Source organism: Stenella coeruleoalba (genome assembly GCF_951394435.1).
Source record: "Stenella coeruleoalba genome assembly, chromosome: 7".
NCBI classification, from domain to species: Eukaryota; Metazoa; Chordata; class Mammalia; order Artiodactyla; family Delphinidae; genus Stenella; species Stenella coeruleoalba.
This window is the reverse complement of record NC_137153.1, coordinates 32,038,699-32,058,044: the sequence shown is the minus strand read 5'-3', so window position 1 is coordinate 32,058,044 and position 19,346 is coordinate 32,038,699. Positions and strand designations below refer to the sequence as shown.

The window sequence follows — 19,346 nt, the reverse complement described above, 5'->3', positions numbered from 1 at the left end:
CAATTCACGTTACCATATGCAAAAAAAGAACTGCCACTAATACTGTACACCATATAAAAAATTAATTCAAAATGGGTCATAAACCTAATTGTAAAATTTAAAAACATTCTAAAAATATAAAAGGAAATTATTGTGATACTGAGTTAGGATTTCTTGGATATGAAACCAAAAACACAATCCCTAAAGAGCATATTGATAAAATTAAATTTCATTAAAACTTCTGCTGAGAAGAAAATATTTGCAAACATATATCTGATAAAAGACTTACAACCCCAATATATAAAGAACTCTTAAAACTCAATTATAAGATAATAAACGACCCAACAACAACAAATAAATAGGCAAAAGATGTGAACAGACACTTCACCAAGAGGATATACAAATGGCAAGTAAGTTTACGGAAAGATGTTGAACATAATTAGCCATAGGGAGATGCAAAACAAAAGCATGGTAAGATACCACTACAGACCTACTTCTAGTAGGTAGGGCTAAAATTGACTGACCAAGTGTTGATGAGGATGTAGATGAACTCTCATAGTGCTAGTGCCAATGCAAAATTAAAATTTAAAAATTTTCAAAACAGCTGGGCAGTTTCTTAAAAAGTTAAACAATACACCTACCATATGATCCAGCCATTCCACTTATTTACTTAAAAGAAAATAAAGTATACTCCATACAAAGACTGGTTCATGAATGCTCATCGCCGCTTTATTTGTAACCGCCAAAAACTGGTGATAAACCAAATGTTCACCAAGGGATGAATGGATAAACAAACTGATACATCCATACAACTGAACACTACTCAGCAACAAAAAGGAATGCACTACTGATTTATACAACAACATGAATAAATCTCAAAATAATTTATCTGAGTTGAAAAAAGCCAGACCAAAAAGAATATATTCTGTATGAGCCCATTTATATAAAACTTAAAATAATTAAAACTAATATATAGTAACAGAAAGTAGATAAATGCTTGCCTGGGAAGGTGGAGGTGGACAGAGGATGTACAAATGGGCACAAGGAAACTTTTAGGGGTGATGGATATGTTCACTATGTTGATTGCAGTTAACGATTTCACAAGTGTCAAAACACAAATCTGTACACTGTAAACATATATAGTTTTTATAATTACATTTCAATAAAGCTGTTTTTAAAAGACAAGCAAATACAAAGCTACATATAAAAAAGTCAGGCATCTAGATAGGAAATTGACCAAACTTCACAAATATGATGTTTTTTGCAGGGTTAAAAACTCTTATTTTTTATAATTGATTACAGATACTAAGGACAAATTTCTCTTCCAATTTTCATATAACAATGCCCTTGCTACGCCACAACCTCTTTCCCCAGGGCACATCTCAGATTTCATAAACCACTTGTGAAGGTTCTATGAGACACTACACTAGAAAGAGGGAGAGAGGGAAGGAAGGAAAGAGAAAGAAGGGGGAAAGGAGAGAGAAAACACCAGCAAGAAGGAGAATGAGGAATAAAAAGACGCTTCCATAGTGTAATAAAGCATGTTTATCTCACCTGTATAGCTAACATCATTCTTGACGGTGGAAAAAGTATATATTCCTGGTATGCAGAGAAGGCTGTGCACTTTTACAATTACTACTGAACATTTTCCTGGATATAGTTCATATAATACAGAAATAAGACATGAAATTAATGCCACTTGAAAAATTCGTGAATATTTATCCAGAAGACCCTAAAGAATATTTTTTAAAGATAAGGTAAAAATTACCAATGTCAGCAATAAAAAAAAAATAGACTAAAGATCCTACAGTAATTAAAAAGAGCCTAAGAGGCTGTTAGGAACAACTTTATGCCAATTAATTTGAAATTTTAGATGAAGTGGACAAATTCCTAGGAAAATACAACTTACTAAAATTGACAGAAAGAAACAGAAAATCAAACGGAAAATCTACATTGTTCTAGAACTACATTAGCCAAAAAAACTGAAGAACCACAAAGTTCTACAACTGTATTACCATCTTACACAAACTCTTCAGAGAATAAAACAGACTCTCCAATCTGTTTTATAAGTCCAACCAAAACTTATATAAAAGCAACAAGCTAATTTCATTGATAAGCATAATTACTGGTTTAAACTAGACTAATTTACTTCTCTAACACACATTCATTTTAGACTATTTTAGATTAAAGGACTATTTTAGATTAAAATATACACAGCTGTAGTTCCTGTCTTCAAAGACTTAATCTAGTAAGAAAACCAGTGGGAAAGGATGCTCAGATATCCTAAGAAGCAAGTTTTACAAAATCCTGCCTATACTAGGCCTAAGAACAACATAACAGCAGCAACAACGTCTGTGTTCTGATAAAGGCTTGAAAGTTGACTAGAGATCTGCATAATTCTTAATATGAAATATAAATGTTTCTGCTATGAAAGCACAATGCATTTACTTTTATGAATTGCGATAGATCAACCGCTCACAAATGCTTTTCATTTCTTTTATCTGCTATAATTTACTTAACAGAGTTTGGTTGTGCTAATGTCCCAGTACTATTTTATTACTAAAATGATCATACTGATTCCTAACAGTGTTAAGAATTGAAAGCTAATTAAAAAAAAAATTCCCCTAAAATGTCCCTAGGTCCGCTCTCACTTTTTTTTTTTTTTTTTTTTGGCCGTGCCACCCATGGGATGTGGGATCTTAGTTCCCTGACCAGGGATGGAACCCGTGCCCTGCTGCAGTGGAAGCGTGGAGTCTTAACCACTGGACCGCCAGGGAAGTCCCCTCTTTCACCTCTTTACAAACAAAACATATCTAGTCATTTTAGCCTTTTTTTGGGGGTAACAAACTGCCCTTGAGTACTATTTCCATTTTGCCTATAAAGTATATAATATTCTTGTCCTTATAAATCAAAATTAGTCTTTACAGGAGCCCCTCTGAAACGGTCTGAGGAAAATCAACTAAAAACACATCAAATGTCACCAGAATGGCATTGATCCTGAGAGGCACTACATCAGAGATCTTAACTGGTATCTAAGTACTGGCTTTTTGGAGTCAATAAACATTCTGAAATACACAGTATGCTAAACTCAGTTGTGTTTTCTTTGCAGAAAATCCTTAATTCTCTTCAGATGCTCAAAGGTAAATGATTCCAAAAGGATATGCATTCAATGATAATGCAAATAATTCTGACACAACATTTCAAGGTGTATGTACACGCACAATTAGGAAGGGATAGGGCAAAGAAAGGACAATAAAACAAGAACTTATTTACTATACAAAACTCCCTTTTCTAGATTGCAATTGTCTCTTAGAATAAATATGTGATTCCCTTCTATTATTCAGGTCAATACATCTCTTTGCCAAACAAGGTAGAAAAGTTTCAGCTGATTTCCTGTATGTGGGCAGTCTTGCTTGTGCTTCTGGCATCGAAACTGAAACCATGAATACACTAGAATCAAGCTATAAGGAAATTCCAACACATTAAAATGAAGTCAAGTCTTGGAGGCCAAAGAATGTAGCACCTGGAAGCAATACTAGAAAGAAACTGCAAACAGGAAAGATGTATAATTTGGGGGTACTGGCATATGACACGAACATATATGATTAAAGACATTCACTGCTTTCCCAGGCAACACACATTACAAAAAGCACCAGTGGCTGAACCCTGCTACCTACCCATGCTATAGTCATCTAAGTAGAGCAAGCACCAAAACTCACTGTCAGAATTCACTGCAATTTATCAATACTGACTAGACACACCCTAAGAGGTAAGGAAAGACTGGACAGGAATCTGTTTGTGCCTAAATTAGCATCAACTCACAGGGAAAGCAATCAGGGAATAAACTGTCTCAGTTTCTTTGAGTGCACATTCCTCAAAAACTCCTGTTCTAAGCATATAAAATCAGCAACTTTAACTTTTAGGTTGGGGTCTAGTTCCTCTATAGATTAGTAAATGGGAGAGAAATGAATGCTTTTTATCAGACAAGGATCACCATACATTCTGACCAATCATTCATGCTTAAAATATTGAGAAATAATAACAATAAAAGCTAATATTTATTGAGGACTTACCAGGTGCCAGGTTGTAGTAACCCTCACAATTCTCTGAGGTAAACACTATCATTAATGTGGAGAGGTTATATAACTTGCCCAAAGTTATACAGGTAATAAAAAGTGGGAACTGGGATTCCAAGCATGCTCACCTAATCACTATGCTTTAATGCTTCAACCTGCCAGGTTATTTTTTTTATCCTATAAGCCAAAGAGAGCCAATGAAAATATTTAAGGACAGCAGTAATGATCATATTTACACGTTAGATTACACTAATCAATACTATGGAGAGCAGCATGATGATGAAGTAAGCAAGGGTCTCAAGAGATAGTCAAAATCTAGGTCAAAAATGCTAAGGAACTGAACCACAGGAATGCAGAAAGGATAAAAAACCTAAAATCTTTACCTGGTAAACTTAGCTAGACTTACTAACTTATTGGATGAAGGGATGGGAAAGGATGGAGTCTACCTCTCAGGTTACTAGCTTGGCCACTGGTAATTATGGTCTATCAATTCAAAGACAGGAGGAGGAGCTGGCAGTTTCATTTCCCTTAGTCAGCAGGAAGATAAGTCTACATTTTATGTAATCAAAAACAAAACGAGAAAAACCAATTCTATAGAATTTCCCTCCTCCTACCAAAAACACTTTCCCACTTTCCAGAAATCTTATCTTCGAAATGAAGAACTCCTAATTTTTTTTCTCAAAAATAAGAAGACACTTGGGCAGGAAGGGGCCTTCAACATCATTTAGCATTCTTTAAATGCAAATTAAATCTGAAGCCGACTGCATATAATTTAATTTCCCTAAAATTTCTATTTTCTTTGGGAAAAGTCTCCTTGGCATTAGTTTCTATTCATTGTACTGTTTCTATATTTCCTGTCCTAAATAGAAAAAAATATATCTTTGAGAAATGACACTCTATGCTTAGAGTTCCAACGTCAGACACTTAAGCGCCACTGACAGCCTGTTCTGCTGAATCCAGGCCAATTAAACTAGTGCTTCGGAAGCCATCTGAATCTCATGTGAAACTGTTAAAAGAGATTAGCCTGAATACGCTCCTCAGTTGGGCCCTGGGATAGGCAGCTTCCTCTGAAATCCTGCTCACCAACCGCTTCTGCGACCGCCTAGAGAACCATGAAGGAACAGGAAGGCGCTGCCCAGCCTCCACCGCCAGCTTCCCGGTCCAGGGCCCAATGCCGGTTCTAAAGGTTCTCCATACATCTTCTAAGTAGGCTCAAGCCAGAAAGTGCACCATGAAAATAGTATCCACTGTCACGTGTATGGAGAACTCTGAAACAACCAAATTACTTATATTCACGGTCCCACGTCGGGTGTCTTTTGAATCAATAACCAAGTCGCCTACATTTTTGTCTAGCGATGAGCAGTGCTAGGAAAGCCTAGCAGTGATGAATTCGGCTGGCTGACACGGAAAAGGACAGGCTTTCCGACAGCCAGAGCCCCTCGAGCCGACGCGGAGGATCAGTATATCCTCATCCCCAGGCAACCCAGGCCCCAGCCCCGCATCAGGCGTCCCCGGACTCCGGCCGCGACGCCGCCCAACCTCCCCTGGCTTGGGGCTTCGGGCTGAGTAAAGCGTCCGAACTCCGAGCCCGCGCTCACCGAGCTGCCACTCGCGGCCCGCGCGCTCCCGCGCTTCTCCACCATGGCTCCCGCCTCGGGCTCCGACGCCGCCTTCTCCTCCCTCTCCAGTGGAGATTCCGCGTTCATGCCGCTGCCATGCCCGCGCCGGCTAGGGGTGTTCCGGGACTACAGCTACGCCGCAAATGCGGCGGCGGGGCCCGCGCTCTCATGGGCTCCGCGGCCCAAAGCGGCCTGCGGTTCAGGCGGCGGCGCCAGTGGCGACTCCGAGGGCTGTGAGCGCTGCCGAGGCCGGAGCAGCAAGAGAAACGAGGCGAGAAGAGCAGCTAAAAGCGGGCACAAGCCACAGCCACGAACAGAACTCAACTCAGAGAGCTGCCAACAGCGTCTCCAGCGGCCGAGATAGCCCCGCTCCGCTTCCCCACAAGCCGGCGAGGGGCAGGAAGCCCCGCCCCGGATCTCAGCTCCCGCCACAAGTTCGTCGCCTGCGCCCAAAGCCTCAGCAGCGCCCGCCCACCTCAGGCCCCGCCTCCACGTTTCCGGGCCTCCTTGGCGTCAGGACTCCGCAGCACGCCGGAAATGCGTCATCTCCCAAGGCCCCCAAGAGTAGTTTCTTTTTCCTGAGACAGAACCGGACCTGGCGAGCTGAGGGTGTCAGGTGCAGGGGGTTTTGTTAGTGACTGCACTTCTGGTCTTGGTTTGGTGCCGCCAACAAGTATATGGATGGGCACGTTCAGACACGGATACAGAGCCCCGGGATCTGGAATCCCGAACCGGGGAAGTGCCGTATGCTATAACTACGATATTCTGTTCCTCTTCAAAGTCTATAAAGAAGCTGACAGAGAGCTTACCTGGGCTGTGGGATTCATGGGAAGGACAGTCTTAGGAAACATACAGATTCCTGTTCCAATCCAGAGCTACTTGATGGTACCAACATGGTGTATATGAACTGATTACTCAAAGTCTCAGATCATGTTTGGGTAAAGTGCTGATGTACAGAAATCAGCTAACACTAATTGTGGCTCTATAAATGTTATGATTACTGGCTGGAAAGGACCTTGTGAGATATTCCTACTTTGCAGATGCCAACCTAAGCTCCAAAAGTAAAGTGGCTTGGCTAGTTAAAGAGTTAATGTGATAGATAGGACCTGCTCCACGAATTTGGGGAACAAATATAGTCAGAATATTTTTTATTAGGTGTTTGAGAATTCGATGCCTATTTGAAAGAAGACAAACACTGAAACTCTGAAGAACTTATGTCTTCCTCCTTATTAAAGAGACCCAGGTGGACTTAACTGAAGAATGGAGTAAGTCCAGTCATTTCACTATTGATTTGCATCTTGTATTATTGTTGTTGTTTTAAATGGGTCTTGTACAATCCTAAAGATTTTTGTTTGATTTGCTATTGTGTATCCATTGGCTTAGGTCCCTTCCAGGGCTTGAGTCCATAGCACTTGGTGTACTGAGTTATAGCTTCATTTACACTCACTGATCAGACATTGCTTCCCAAAGCATATTGATGTCCAAAATCAGTTTTTCCTGAAAGAACATAGAAATTCTTGTATTGAGCTCAGGTCATCTACCTAGACTGCCCCTTCTATCAGGGACTTTACTGCTACTTATCCTTGACTGAAGGCTTTTTAGTCGGCACTAGGAAACTGACAGGACTTTAGAAGCCACCAGCCTTGAATTGTGAGTAGGAAATTCCCCCAACGATACCTCAGACCAGTTGTCCCCTATCCTATTCTTAAATATAGCCAGAAAAGAGGATATGTTAAATAGGCCCAATCCATTTATGGATAGCTATCATATTTTGGAATTATGTACTTTTTATTAAGCCAAAAACTATTTCATCCATACTTTGATTCTGGTTCTGCCTTCTATATCTGTACAAACATGTCTAATTCCATTTGTTTGAAATGCCAAAATGAACTTGTCATCTTTCTTGATTATATTCTAAATACATACCAGTTTGTGAAAATCCCAATTAAAATGCATTGCCAGAAATGTAACACTGGAAGTAATATTTGATGATGGCACTGTGAGGTCTGGTCCCTTGATTTGCAGAGTCATAAAAGTAAATTTTAGGAGATGAATTATTTATTGCATTGTGTTGATAGTTATACCATAGGAATTAAATAGACCCTTATTCTTACCTTCTAATTAATTCTGCACTAATCAATGTCAAAGACCTGGGATTCCACATAATTTAATTCAACATCCTAGGCTCTAGGAAAATAATGGCACTCACTGAAGGATACGTGTGTTATGGTATTTGGAAAATTGGATATCCATATGCAATCCATGAACTTGGACCCTTGTCTTACACCATACATCACTCAAAGTGGATGAAATTCTCAAACATAAGACCTGAAACTCTAAAACTACTGAAGGAAAACAGGGAAAAAATCTGACTGGACAAATATTTTTTTGATATGACACCAAAAGCACAGGCTACAAAGCAAAATTAGACAAGTGAGATTGCATATAAAGCTTTTGTACAGCAAAGGAAATAATCAACAAAATGAAAAAGCAACCTACTGAATGGGAGAAAATATTTTCAAATTATATATCCAATAAGGGGTTAATATCTAAAATATATATGGAACTCATGCAACTTAATAGCAAATAGATAAATAAATAGCCTGATTAAAACATGGGCAAGGGCTTCCCTGGTGGCACAGTGGTTGAGAGTCCGCCTGCCGATGCAGGGGACACGGGTTCGTGCCCAGGTCCGGGAAGATCCCACGTCCCGCGGAGTGGCTGGGTCCGTGAGCCATGGCCACTGAGCCTGCGCGTCCGGAACCTGTGCTCCGCAAAGGGAGAGGCCACAACAGTGAGAGGCCCGCGTACCGCAAAAAAACCCAAAAAAAACCCCCAAGAAAACCACATGGGCAAAAGACCTAAATAGACATTTCTCAAAAGAAGACGTGCAAATGACCAACAGGTATATGAAAGATGCTCAACTTCACTAATCATCAAGGAAATGCAAATCAAAACCACAGTGAGATACCACCTCAAATCTGTTAGAATGGCTGTTATAAAAAAGACAAAAAATAACAAGTGTTGCAAGAATTTTGATAAAAGTGAACATGTGTACACTGCTGGTGGGAATGTAAATTGGTACAGACAATGTGGAAAACAGTATAGAGCTTCTCCCCAAATGTAAAAAAACAAAATTACCGTATGATTCAGCGATCCCACTTCTGGGTATATATCCAGAAGAAATAAAATCAGAATCTCAAAGAGATATCTGCACTCCCATGTTTATTGCAGCATTATTCACAGTTGGCAAGATATGGAAACAACATAAATATTTATCTTCAGATGATTGTTTAAAGAAAATGTGATATATATATATGTATATTGCAATATTATATAATTCATCATTTTAAACGATGTAAATATGGCCATTTGTGACAACATGGATGAGCCTGGAGGACATTATGCTAAATGAAATAAGCCAAATACAGAAAGACAAGTATTGCATGATGTCACTTACATGTGGAATCTAAAATAGCCAAACTCCTAGAAGCAGTGGAGTAGAATGGTGGTTTCCAGGGGTTTGAGGAAGAGAGAAATGGGAGATGTTTGTCGATGAGTATATAATTTCAGTTATGCAAAATAAGTTCTGAAGACCTAATGTACAGCAGTGTGACTGTCATTATCAGTACTGTATTGTGTTCTTGAAATTTGCTAAGAGGGTTGATCCTAAGTGTTCTCATTACAAAAAGAAAAACGAAAGAAAATGGCAACTGTGAAGTGATAGATATGTTAATAGCTTGGTTGGAGTGACTATTTCATAGTCTATATGAATATCAAAACAACTGAACACCATAAATTTTTTCAGTTTTTATTGATTATACCTCAATAAAGCTGGAGCAATAATTAATAAAAAATAATTTAATAAACATTTTAATTAAGAAAAGGAAAAGCTGTTAAACTCATGGTATGGTTTATTACAGTGAAAGGATGCAGATTGAAATCAGAAAAGTTAAAGGGCACATAGGGCAGAGTCCAGGAGAGACCATGCAACAAGTTTCCAGTTGTCTTCTCTGAGTGGAGGCTATGGATATCGTTTAATTACCCCAGCAATGATGTGTGACAATATGCATGAAGCCCAGGAAGCTTACCTAAGCCTTGGTATCCAAGGTGTTTATTGGGGGTCAGTCACATAGCATGGAGCACCAAGTGACTGACCTTAGGTACTCAGTCTTCAGCCCCTCCAGAGATGATATTGATACCAAGTGGCCCAAAGACCCCATCATAAATCACATTGTTAGCATAAGCTTCCTAGCATACTCCAAGGCCCCAGGTAAACAAAGCCATTATTATCAGGCTTATAGGGAAATTCCAAGGGCTTAGAGGTTATCTCCCAGAAGACAGTCACGGGCCAAACCTTTGTTTCTTGGGGTGTTTTTTTTCATCTATATTGGAGTATAATTGCTTTACAAGGGTGTGTTAGTTTCTGCCTTATAACAAAGTGTATCAGCTATGCATATAAATATATCCCCATATCTCTTCCCTCTTGCATCTCCCTTGCCCCACCATCCCACCCCTCTAGGTGGTCGCAAAGCACCCAGCTGAACTCCCTGTGCTATGCGGCTGCGTCCCACTAGCTATCGGTTTTACATATGGTAGTGTATCTATGTCCATGCCACTCTCTCACTTTGTCTCAGCTTAACCTTCCCCCTCCCCATGTCCTCAAGTCCATTCTCTAGTAGGTTTGTGTCTTTATTTCCATCCTTCCCCTAGATTCTTCATGACCTTTTTTTCTAGATTCCATATAAATGTGTTAGCGTACGGTATTTGTTTTTCTCTTTCTGACTTACTTCACTATGTATAACAAATTCTAGGTCCATCCACATCACTACAAATAACTCAATTTCGTTTCTTTTTATGGCTGAGTAATATTCCATTGTAACAAGATGTGCCACATCTTGATCCATTCATCTGCCGGTGGACACTTAGGTTGCTACCATGTCCTGGCTATCGTAAATAGAGCTACAATGAACATTGTGGTACATGACTCTTTTTGAATTATGGTTTTCTCAGGGTATATGCCCAGTAGTGGGATTGCCGGGTCGTATGGTAGTTCTATTTTTAGGTTTTCAAGGAACCTCCATACTGTCCTGCACAGTGGCTATATCAATGTACATTCCCACCAACAGTGCAAGAGGGTTCCATTTTCTCCAAACCCTCTCCAGCATTTTTGATGATGGCCATTCTGACTGGTGTGAGATGATATCTCATTGTAGTTTTGATTTGCATTTCTCTAATGATTAATGATGTTGAGCATTCTTTCATGTGTTTGTTGGCAATCTGTATATCTTCTTTGGAGAAATATCTATTTAGGTATTCTGCCCATTTTTCGATTGGGTTGTTTGTTTTTTTGATACTGAGCTGCATGAGCTGCTTGTATGTTTTGGAGATTAATCCTTTGTCAGTAGCTTCATTTGCAAATATTTTCTCCCATGCTGAGGGTTGTCTTTTTGTATTCTTTATTGTTTCCTTTGCTGTGCAAAGCTTTTAAGTTTCATTAGGTCCCATTTGTTTATTTTTGTTTTTATTTCCATTACTCTAGGAGGTGGGTCAAAAAGGATCTTGCTGTGATTTATGTCATAGAGTGTTCTGTCTCTGTTTTCCTCTAAGAATTTTATAATGTCTGGCCTTACATTTAGGTCTTTAATCCATTTTGACTTTATTTTGTGTATGGTGTTAGGGAGTGTTCTAATTTCATTCTTTTAGATGTAGCTGTCCAGTTTTCCCAGCACCACTTATTGAAGAAGCTCTCTTTTCTCCACTGTATATTCTTGCCTCCTTTATCAATGATAAGTTGGCCATATGGGCATGGGTTTATCTCTGGGCTTTCATTCCTGTTCCATTGATCTATATTTCTGTTTTTGTGCCAGTACCATGCTGTCTTGATTACTGTAGCATTGTAGTATAGTTGGAAGTCAGGGAGGCTGATTCCTCCAGCTCCTTCTCAAAATTGCTTTGGCTATTCGGGGTCTTTTGTGTTTCCATACAAATTGTGAACTATTTTGTTCTACTTCTATGAAAAATGCCAGTGGTAGTTTGATAGGTATTGCATTTAATCTGCAGATTGTCTTGGGTAGTATAGTCATTTTCACAATGTTGATTCTCCCAATACAAGAACATGGTATATCTCTCCATCTATTTGTATCATCTTTAATTTCTTTCATCAGTGTCTTATAGTTTTCTGCATACAAGTCTTTTGTCTCCTTAGTAGGTTTATTCCTAGGTATTTTATTCTTTTTGTTGCAAAGGTAAATGCAAGTCTTTCCTTAATTTCACTTTCAGATTTTTCATCATTAGTGTATAGGAATACTAGAGATTTCTGTGCATTAATTTTCTATCCTACTACTTTACCAAATTCATTGATTAGCTCTAGTAGTTTTCTGGTAGCATCTTTAGGATTCTCTATGTAGAGTATCATGTCATCTGCAAACAGTGACAGTTTTACTTCTTCTTTTCCAATTTGGATTCCTTTTATTTCTTTTTCTTCTCTGATTGCTGTGGCTAAAACTTCCAAACAATGTAAATAATAGCGGTTAGAGTGGGCAACATTGTCTTGTTCCTGATCTTAGTGGAAATGGTTTTAGTTTTTCACCATTGAGGACAATGTTGATTGTGGGTTTGTCATATGTGGCCTTTATTATGTTGAGGTAGGTTCCCTCTAATGCCTACTGTCTGGAGGGTTTTTTTTTTTTGTCATAAATGCATGTTGAATTTTTTTCTTTTTTTTGTGGTACACGGGCCTCTCACAATTTCAGTTTTGTTAAATTTACCAAGGCTTGATTTGTGACCCAAGATATGATCTATCCTAGAGAATGTTACATGAGCACCTGAGAAGAATGTGTACTCTGTTGTTTTTTGATGCAATGTCCTGTAAATGGCAATTAAGTCCATCTTGTTTAATGTATCATTTAAAGCTTGTGTTTCCTTATTTATTTTCATTTATTTTCATTTTGGATGGTCTGTCCATTTGTGAAAGTGTGGTGTTAAAGTCCCCTACTGTGATTGTGTTACTGTCGTTACACCTTTTATGGGTGTTACTATTTGCCTTATGTATTGAGGTGCTCCTATCTTGGGTGCATAAATATTTACAATTGTTATATCTTTTTCTTGGATTGATCCCTTAATCATTGCGTAGTGTCCTTCTTTGTTTCTTGTAATAGTCTTTGTTTTAAAGTACATTGTGTCTGATATGAGAATTGCTACTCCAGCTTTCTTTTGATTTCCATTTGCATGGAATATTTTTTTACATCCCCTCACTTTCAGTCTTTATGTGTCCCTAGGTCTGAAGTGGGTCACCTGTAGACAGCGTATATACGGCTCTTGTTTTTGTATCCATTCAGCCAGTCTATGTCTTTCGGTTGGAACATTTAATCCATTTACATTTAAGGTAATTATTGATATGTATGTTCCTATTGCCATTTTCTTAATTGTTTTGTGTTTGTTATTGTAGGTCTTTTCCTTCTCTTGTTTTTCCTGCCTAGAGCAGTTGCCTTAGCATTTGTTGTTAAGTTGGATTCGTGGTGCTGACTTGTCTTAGCTTTTGCTTGTCTGTAAAGGTTTTCATTTCTCTGTCAAATCTGAATGAGATCCTTGCTGGGTAGAGTAATCTTGGTTTTAGGTTTTTCTCCTTCATCACTTTAAATATGTCCTGCCATTCCCTTCTGCCTTACAGAGTTTCTGCTGAAAGATCACCTGTTAACCTTATGGGGATTCCTGGGTGTGTTATTTATTTATTTTTCCCTTGCTGCTTTTAATATTTTTTCTTTGTATTTAATTTTTGATACTTTGATTAATATGTGTCTTGGCATGTTTCTCCTTGGATTTATCCTGTATGGGGCTCTCTGTGCTTCCTGGACTTTGTTAACTATTTCCCTTCCCACATTAGGAAGTTTTCAACTATGATCTCTTCAAATATTTTCTCAGTCCCTTTCTTTTTCTCTTCTTCTTCTGGGACCCCTATAATGTGAATGTTGGTGCATTTAATGTTGTCCCAGAGATATCTAAGACTGTCCTCAATTCTTTTCATTCTTTTTTCTTTATTCTGCTCTGCAGTAGTTATTTCCACTATTTTATCTTCCAGGTCACTTACCCGTTCTGCCTCAGTTATTCTGCTATTGATCCCTTCTAGAGAATTTTTAGTTTCATTTATTGTGTTGTTCATCACTGTTTCTTTGCACTTTAGTTCTTCTAGTTCCTTGTTAAACGTTTCTTGTATTTTGTCCATTCTATTTCCAAGATTTTGGATCATCTTTACTATCATTATTCTGAATTCTTTTTCAGGTAGACTGCCTATTCCCTCTTCATTTGTTAGATCTGGTCAGTTTTTTCCTTGCTCCTTCATCCGCTGTGTGTTTCTCTGTCATCTCAGTTTGCTTAACTTACTGCATGTGGGGTCTGCTTTTCGCAGGCTGCAGGTTCGTAGTTCCCATTGTTTTTGGTGTCTGTCCCCAGTGGCTAAGGTTGGTTCAGTGGGTTGTGCTGGGTTCCTGGTAGAGGGGACTAGTGCCTGTGTTCTGGTGAATGAGGCTGGATCTTGCCTTTCCAGTGGACAGGTCCACTTCTTGTGGTAGCTTTTGGGGTGTCTGTGTCCTTATTATGATTTTAGGCAGCCTCTGTGCTAATGGATTGGGTTGTGTTCCTGTCTTGCTAGTTGTTTGTCATAGGGTGTCCAGTACTGTAGCTTGCTGGTCGTTGAGTGGAGCTGAGTCTTGGCATTGAGATGGAGATATCTGGAAGATTTTCACCATTTGATATTATGTGGAGCTGGGAGGTCTCTTGTGGACCAGTGTCTTGAATTTGGCTCTCCCACCTCAGAGGCTCAGCCCTGACACCTGGCTGGAGTACAAAGAGCCTGTCATCCACACGGCTCACAATAAAGGAAGAAAAGAAAGAAAGAACGAATGAAGATAAAATAAGGTAAAGTAAAGTAAAATGAAACAAAGTTATTAAAATAAAAAATAATTATTAAAAAAATTTTCAAGTAATTAAAAAATGAAAGAAAGAAGAGAACAACCAAACCAAAAAACAAATCCACCAATGATAACAAGTGCTAAAAATTATAATAGGAAAATAAAAAATAAAATGGATAGACAGAACCCTGGGACAAATGGTGAAAGCAAAGCTATACAGACAAAATCTCACACAGAAGCATACACATACACACTCACAAAAAGAGGAAAAGGGGGAAAAATAATAAATCTTGCTCTCAAAGTCCACCTCCTCAATTTGAGATGATTCGTTGTCTATTCAGGTATTCCACAGATGCAGTGTACATCAAGTTGTCTGTGGAGATTTAATCTGCTGCTGCTGAGGCTGCTGCAAGAAATTTCCCTTTCTCTTCTTTGTTCGCACAGCTCCTGGGGTTCAGCTTTGGATTTGGCCCCGCCTCTGCATGTAGGTTGCCAGAGGACGTCTGTTCTTCACTCAGACAGGAAGAGGTTAAAAGAGCCGCTGATTCGGGGGCTCTGGCTCACTCTGGCTGGGGGGAGGGAGGGATACGGAGTTCAGGATGAGTCTGCAGCGGCAGAGGCTGGCATGACCTTGCACCAGCCTGAGGCGCACCGTGTGTTCTCCCAGGGAAGTTGTCCCTGGATCACAGCACCCTGGCAGTGGCAGGCTGCACAGGCTCCCGGGAGTGGAGGTGTGGATAGTGACCTGTGCTTGCACACAGGCTTCTTGGTCGCTGCAGCAGCAGCCTTAGTGTCTCATGCCCGTCTCTGGGGTCCACGCTGATAGCCGTGGCTCACGCCCGTCTCTGGAGCTCCTTTGAGTGGTGTTCTTATTCCTCTCTCCTCACGCATCAGGAAACAAAGAGGCAAGAAAAAGTCTCTTGTCTCATCGGCAGCTCCAGACCTTTTCCCGGACTCCCTCCCGGCTAGCTGTGGCACACTAGCCCCCTTCAGGCCATGTTCATGCAGCCAACCCCAGTCCTCTCCCTGGGATCTGACCTCCGAAGCCCGAACCTCAGCTCCCAGCCACCGCCCACCCCAGTGGGTGAGCAGACAAGTCTCTCAAGCTGGTGAGTGCTGGTCCGCACCAATCCTCTGTGCGGGAATCTCTCCGCTTTGCCCTCCGCACCCCTGTTGCTATGCTGTCCTCCATGGCTCTGAAGTTTCCTCCCTCCGCCACCCACAGCTACCTAGTGTGTGGAAACTTTTCCTCCTTCACAGCTCCCTCCCACTGGTGCAGGTCCCGTCCCTATTCTTTTGTCTCTGTTTTTTCTTTTTCTTTTGCCCTACCCAGGTATGTGGGGAGCTTCTTGCCTTTTGAGAGGTCTGAGTTCTTCTGCCAACATTCAGTAGGTGTTTTATAGGGGTTGTTCCACATGTAGATGTATTTCTGATGTATTTGTGGAGATGAAGGTGATCTCCATGTCTTACTCTTCTGCCATCTTGAAGCTCCTCCAGGCCAAACCTTTGTTTGGAATATGTAGGCTTTAGGTGAGCCAGGCCTGCTGAGTTAGTCCTTCACTGAACACAATCTAATAAAATAAACAACTTAAATGTGATTTCTCCAAAGCAAAATGTTTTATAATGTGTGCTAGAGCCTAGACTCTTGCTACTCAATTTGTGACTTCTAGAAGTAAATTGTCAGGTTAATAAGGATACCCCCATCACAATTTGTAACTCAGAGAATTTGGAATGGGGGAAGAGAGACAGGCAGAAATAGCTGAAGACTTATGCATGCTATCAAAGAGCGGACAGTCTAACAGAAGAGACGTGATAATAACACTGGCTACCATTTAGTGAGTGATTGGTGATAAGTGATTTATATATTACCTTTCATCTTCATCTTAACTTTATAAGGTAGGCATTTTAATCTTCATTTACATATGGATAAAACCAAATGAGATATATTTAGAAATTTACCTTTGCTTTGCTGCCAGTAAATGGTTAAACAAGATACAAGTCTTGGTAGTCTACTGCTGGTGGGAATTTAGGCTGGTAAGGCCTTTCTGGAAAGAAATCAGGTAATTCTTATTGATGTTAATATGCATTGCTCAGCAACCAAACAAACCATACTTGTGTATCTCAGAGAAATTCTCACATCAACACATAAAAGGATAGTGGCAGGAATTTTTATTGTACCATTATTTGTGGGATGAGGGTGTTGGAGAAAATCTAGGCCTCCATGGCTGGATAAATTTAATATGACAGATGCATACTATAGAACACTATGCAACAGAGAGAAGTAAGAGACTATATGCATACAAAAATTTTTGAGAGACTCTTCTATATTAAAAAGAAACTAAAGGTACCTAACAACCAAATATAAACAACCTTTATTGGATCCTTAGTTTAAAAAATAATAAATAAAGGCAGCAATAAAATATATTTGGGGGAGAAAATATGTAACATAGAGGGCAGTGAAAAGGTTAGTATCTGTATTTTACTAAGAGTTCTATATATCAATTTTAAAAAGACACATAATCTTCTCTTCCCCCCAAATGAGCAAAGAATCATGAACAGGGCAATTTCAAAATAAGAAATACAAACTGTTAAAAAACATAAAAAGATATATTCATTCTGATTAGTAACCAAAGAAATGTAAATTAGAATAATGAAACATCACTTTCCATTTTAAGAACAGCAAAGATTAAACAGAATAATAATATTCAAAGTTGGTGAATGTGTAAATACTGGTGAAGTGTAAATTAGTTCAACTTTTTGGAGGTAATGAATTAGACAATATGAGCAAATTTTTACATAAATATTCCTTTGACCTACCTATTCTACAAGTTTAACAATTTGTAGAATCTGCCCAAAGTCAATAATTAAACAAATGGATAAAAAACTTTTGGTAGCTTTGTAGGCAAAAACAGAAGGAAGAGAACCAGGTACAGGGCTACTTCAATAGTCCAGGTAATATATGGTGGTGACTTGAATAGGGTGATGGCAATGGGGATGGAGAGAAAAGGATGGATTGGAAACAGGACCAAAAGGCCTTGCTTATGGACTGGATGTGGGAGCAGTTAATAAAGTGCACTTAAAACAGTCAGATTGCTCAGCTCTCTATGTAGAAGTGGAACACCTAGAATGGTGAAATTTTCACTGAGGCTAAAGTCTGTGAACTGTTTACTAAAAGCACTGGTGCTCCTGGTAGATTCATGGGGCTTGAAAGAGAAATAGAGAAACTGTTGAAGTTCTGTGAGTAAAGTGCCATGGCAGACACTAAGAAAACAAAAAGTAAAAGGAACTGTACTTTGAAGTGCAGGAGTGAAACATACTAGGATTCCACTACCAGTGTAAGCCTTACTTACTTTGATATCCCAGCATTCCTTCCCACTCCCCATTACATTCCCCTTAACACACACATAAATATACATATGTCCAAAAGAACTTCTTCAACCACATACACAGACCTGCAGTATTCCTTCTAGGCAGCTCCTAGAAGAGCTATTCAAAGACAAGGATCCCGGTAAAACACCAGTGGTAAAGAAATTTGTCATACCTACCACATCTCTTCTAAGAAGAATTATAGAATCAGCCATCCAAGTTACACAAAGAAATCCTGCTTTGGTTTTTTTTTTTTTTAGAGGTACAAAGGATTATTATTGAATATAGATCTATTCTCATACAGAATTAACATTCCTCAAACTTCAAACATTGGTTGGTTTGCAAGTAGCAGTAACATTTTATTTTTTTGTGGCTTAATAGCTCTCTTTTTATTTGAATTTTATTTTATATATTTTTTATACTGCACGTTCTTAGTTATCTATTTTATACATATTAGTGTATGTATGTCAATCCCAATCTCCCAGTTCATCCCACCAACCCCCCCCCCCACTTCCCCTCCTTGGTGTCCATACATTTGGTCTCTACATCTGTGTCTATTTCTGCCTTGCAAACCAGTTCATCTGTACCATTTTTCTAGATTCCACGTATATTAGTTAATATATGATATTTGTTTTTCTCCTTCTGACTTACTTCACTCTGTATGACAGTCTCTAAGTCCATCCATGTCTCTACAAATGATCCAATTTCCTTCCCTTTTATGGCTGAGTAATATTCCACTGTATGTATGTACCATATCTTCTTTATCCATTTGTCTGTCAGTGGACATTTAGGTTGAGTCCATGACCTGGCTATTGTAAATAGTGTTGCAATGAACATTGGGGTGCATGTGTCTTTTTGAATTATGGTTTTCTCTGGATATATGCCCAGTAGTGGGATTGCTGGGTCATATGATAATTCTTAGTTTTTTTAAGGAACTTCCATACTGTTCTCCATAGTGGCTGTATCAGTTTACATTCTCACCAACAGTGCAAGAGGGGTCCCGTTTCTCCACACCCTCTCCAGCATTTGTTGTTTGTAGAATTTCTGATGATGCCCATTCTAACTGGTGTGAGATGATACCTCATTGTAGTTTTGATTTGCATTTCTCTAATTATTAGTGTTGTTGAGCAGCTTTTCATGTGCCTCTTGGCCATCTGTATGTCTTCTTTGGAGAAATGTCTATTGCAGTGTTCTGTCCACTTTTGGATTGCATTGTTTGTTTTTGTGATATTGAGCTGCATGAGCTGCTTGTATATTGTGGAGATTAATCCTTTGTCCGTTGATTCATTTGCAAATATTTTCTCCCATTCTGAGGGTTGTCTTTTTGTCTTGTTTATGGTTTCCTTGGCTGTGCAAAAGCTTTGACGTTTCATTAGGTCCCATTTGTTTATTTCTGT

The 19,346-nt window shown here is 39.2% G+C and overlaps 1 protein-coding gene across 2 annotated transcripts in view; it reads right to left on the bottom strand.

The window, feature by feature from the left end:
• The window catches only part of MFSD14B (major facilitator superfamily domain containing 14B), an 81,589-nt gene extending 75,479 nt beyond the window's left edge, over positions 1 to 6,110 (bottom strand). For both annotated transcript variants that reach the window (XM_079925502.1, XM_079925503.1), the window contains exon 1: positions 5,654 to 6,110. In XM_079925502.1, coding sequence (XP_079781628.1) covers positions 5,654 to 5,761 — 108 coding nt within the window. In that variant the 5' untranslated portion in view covers positions 5,762 to 6,110. The remainder of the gene's footprint in view (positions 1 to 5,653) is intronic.
• Positions 6,111 to 19,346: the final 13,236 nt, after the last annotated feature.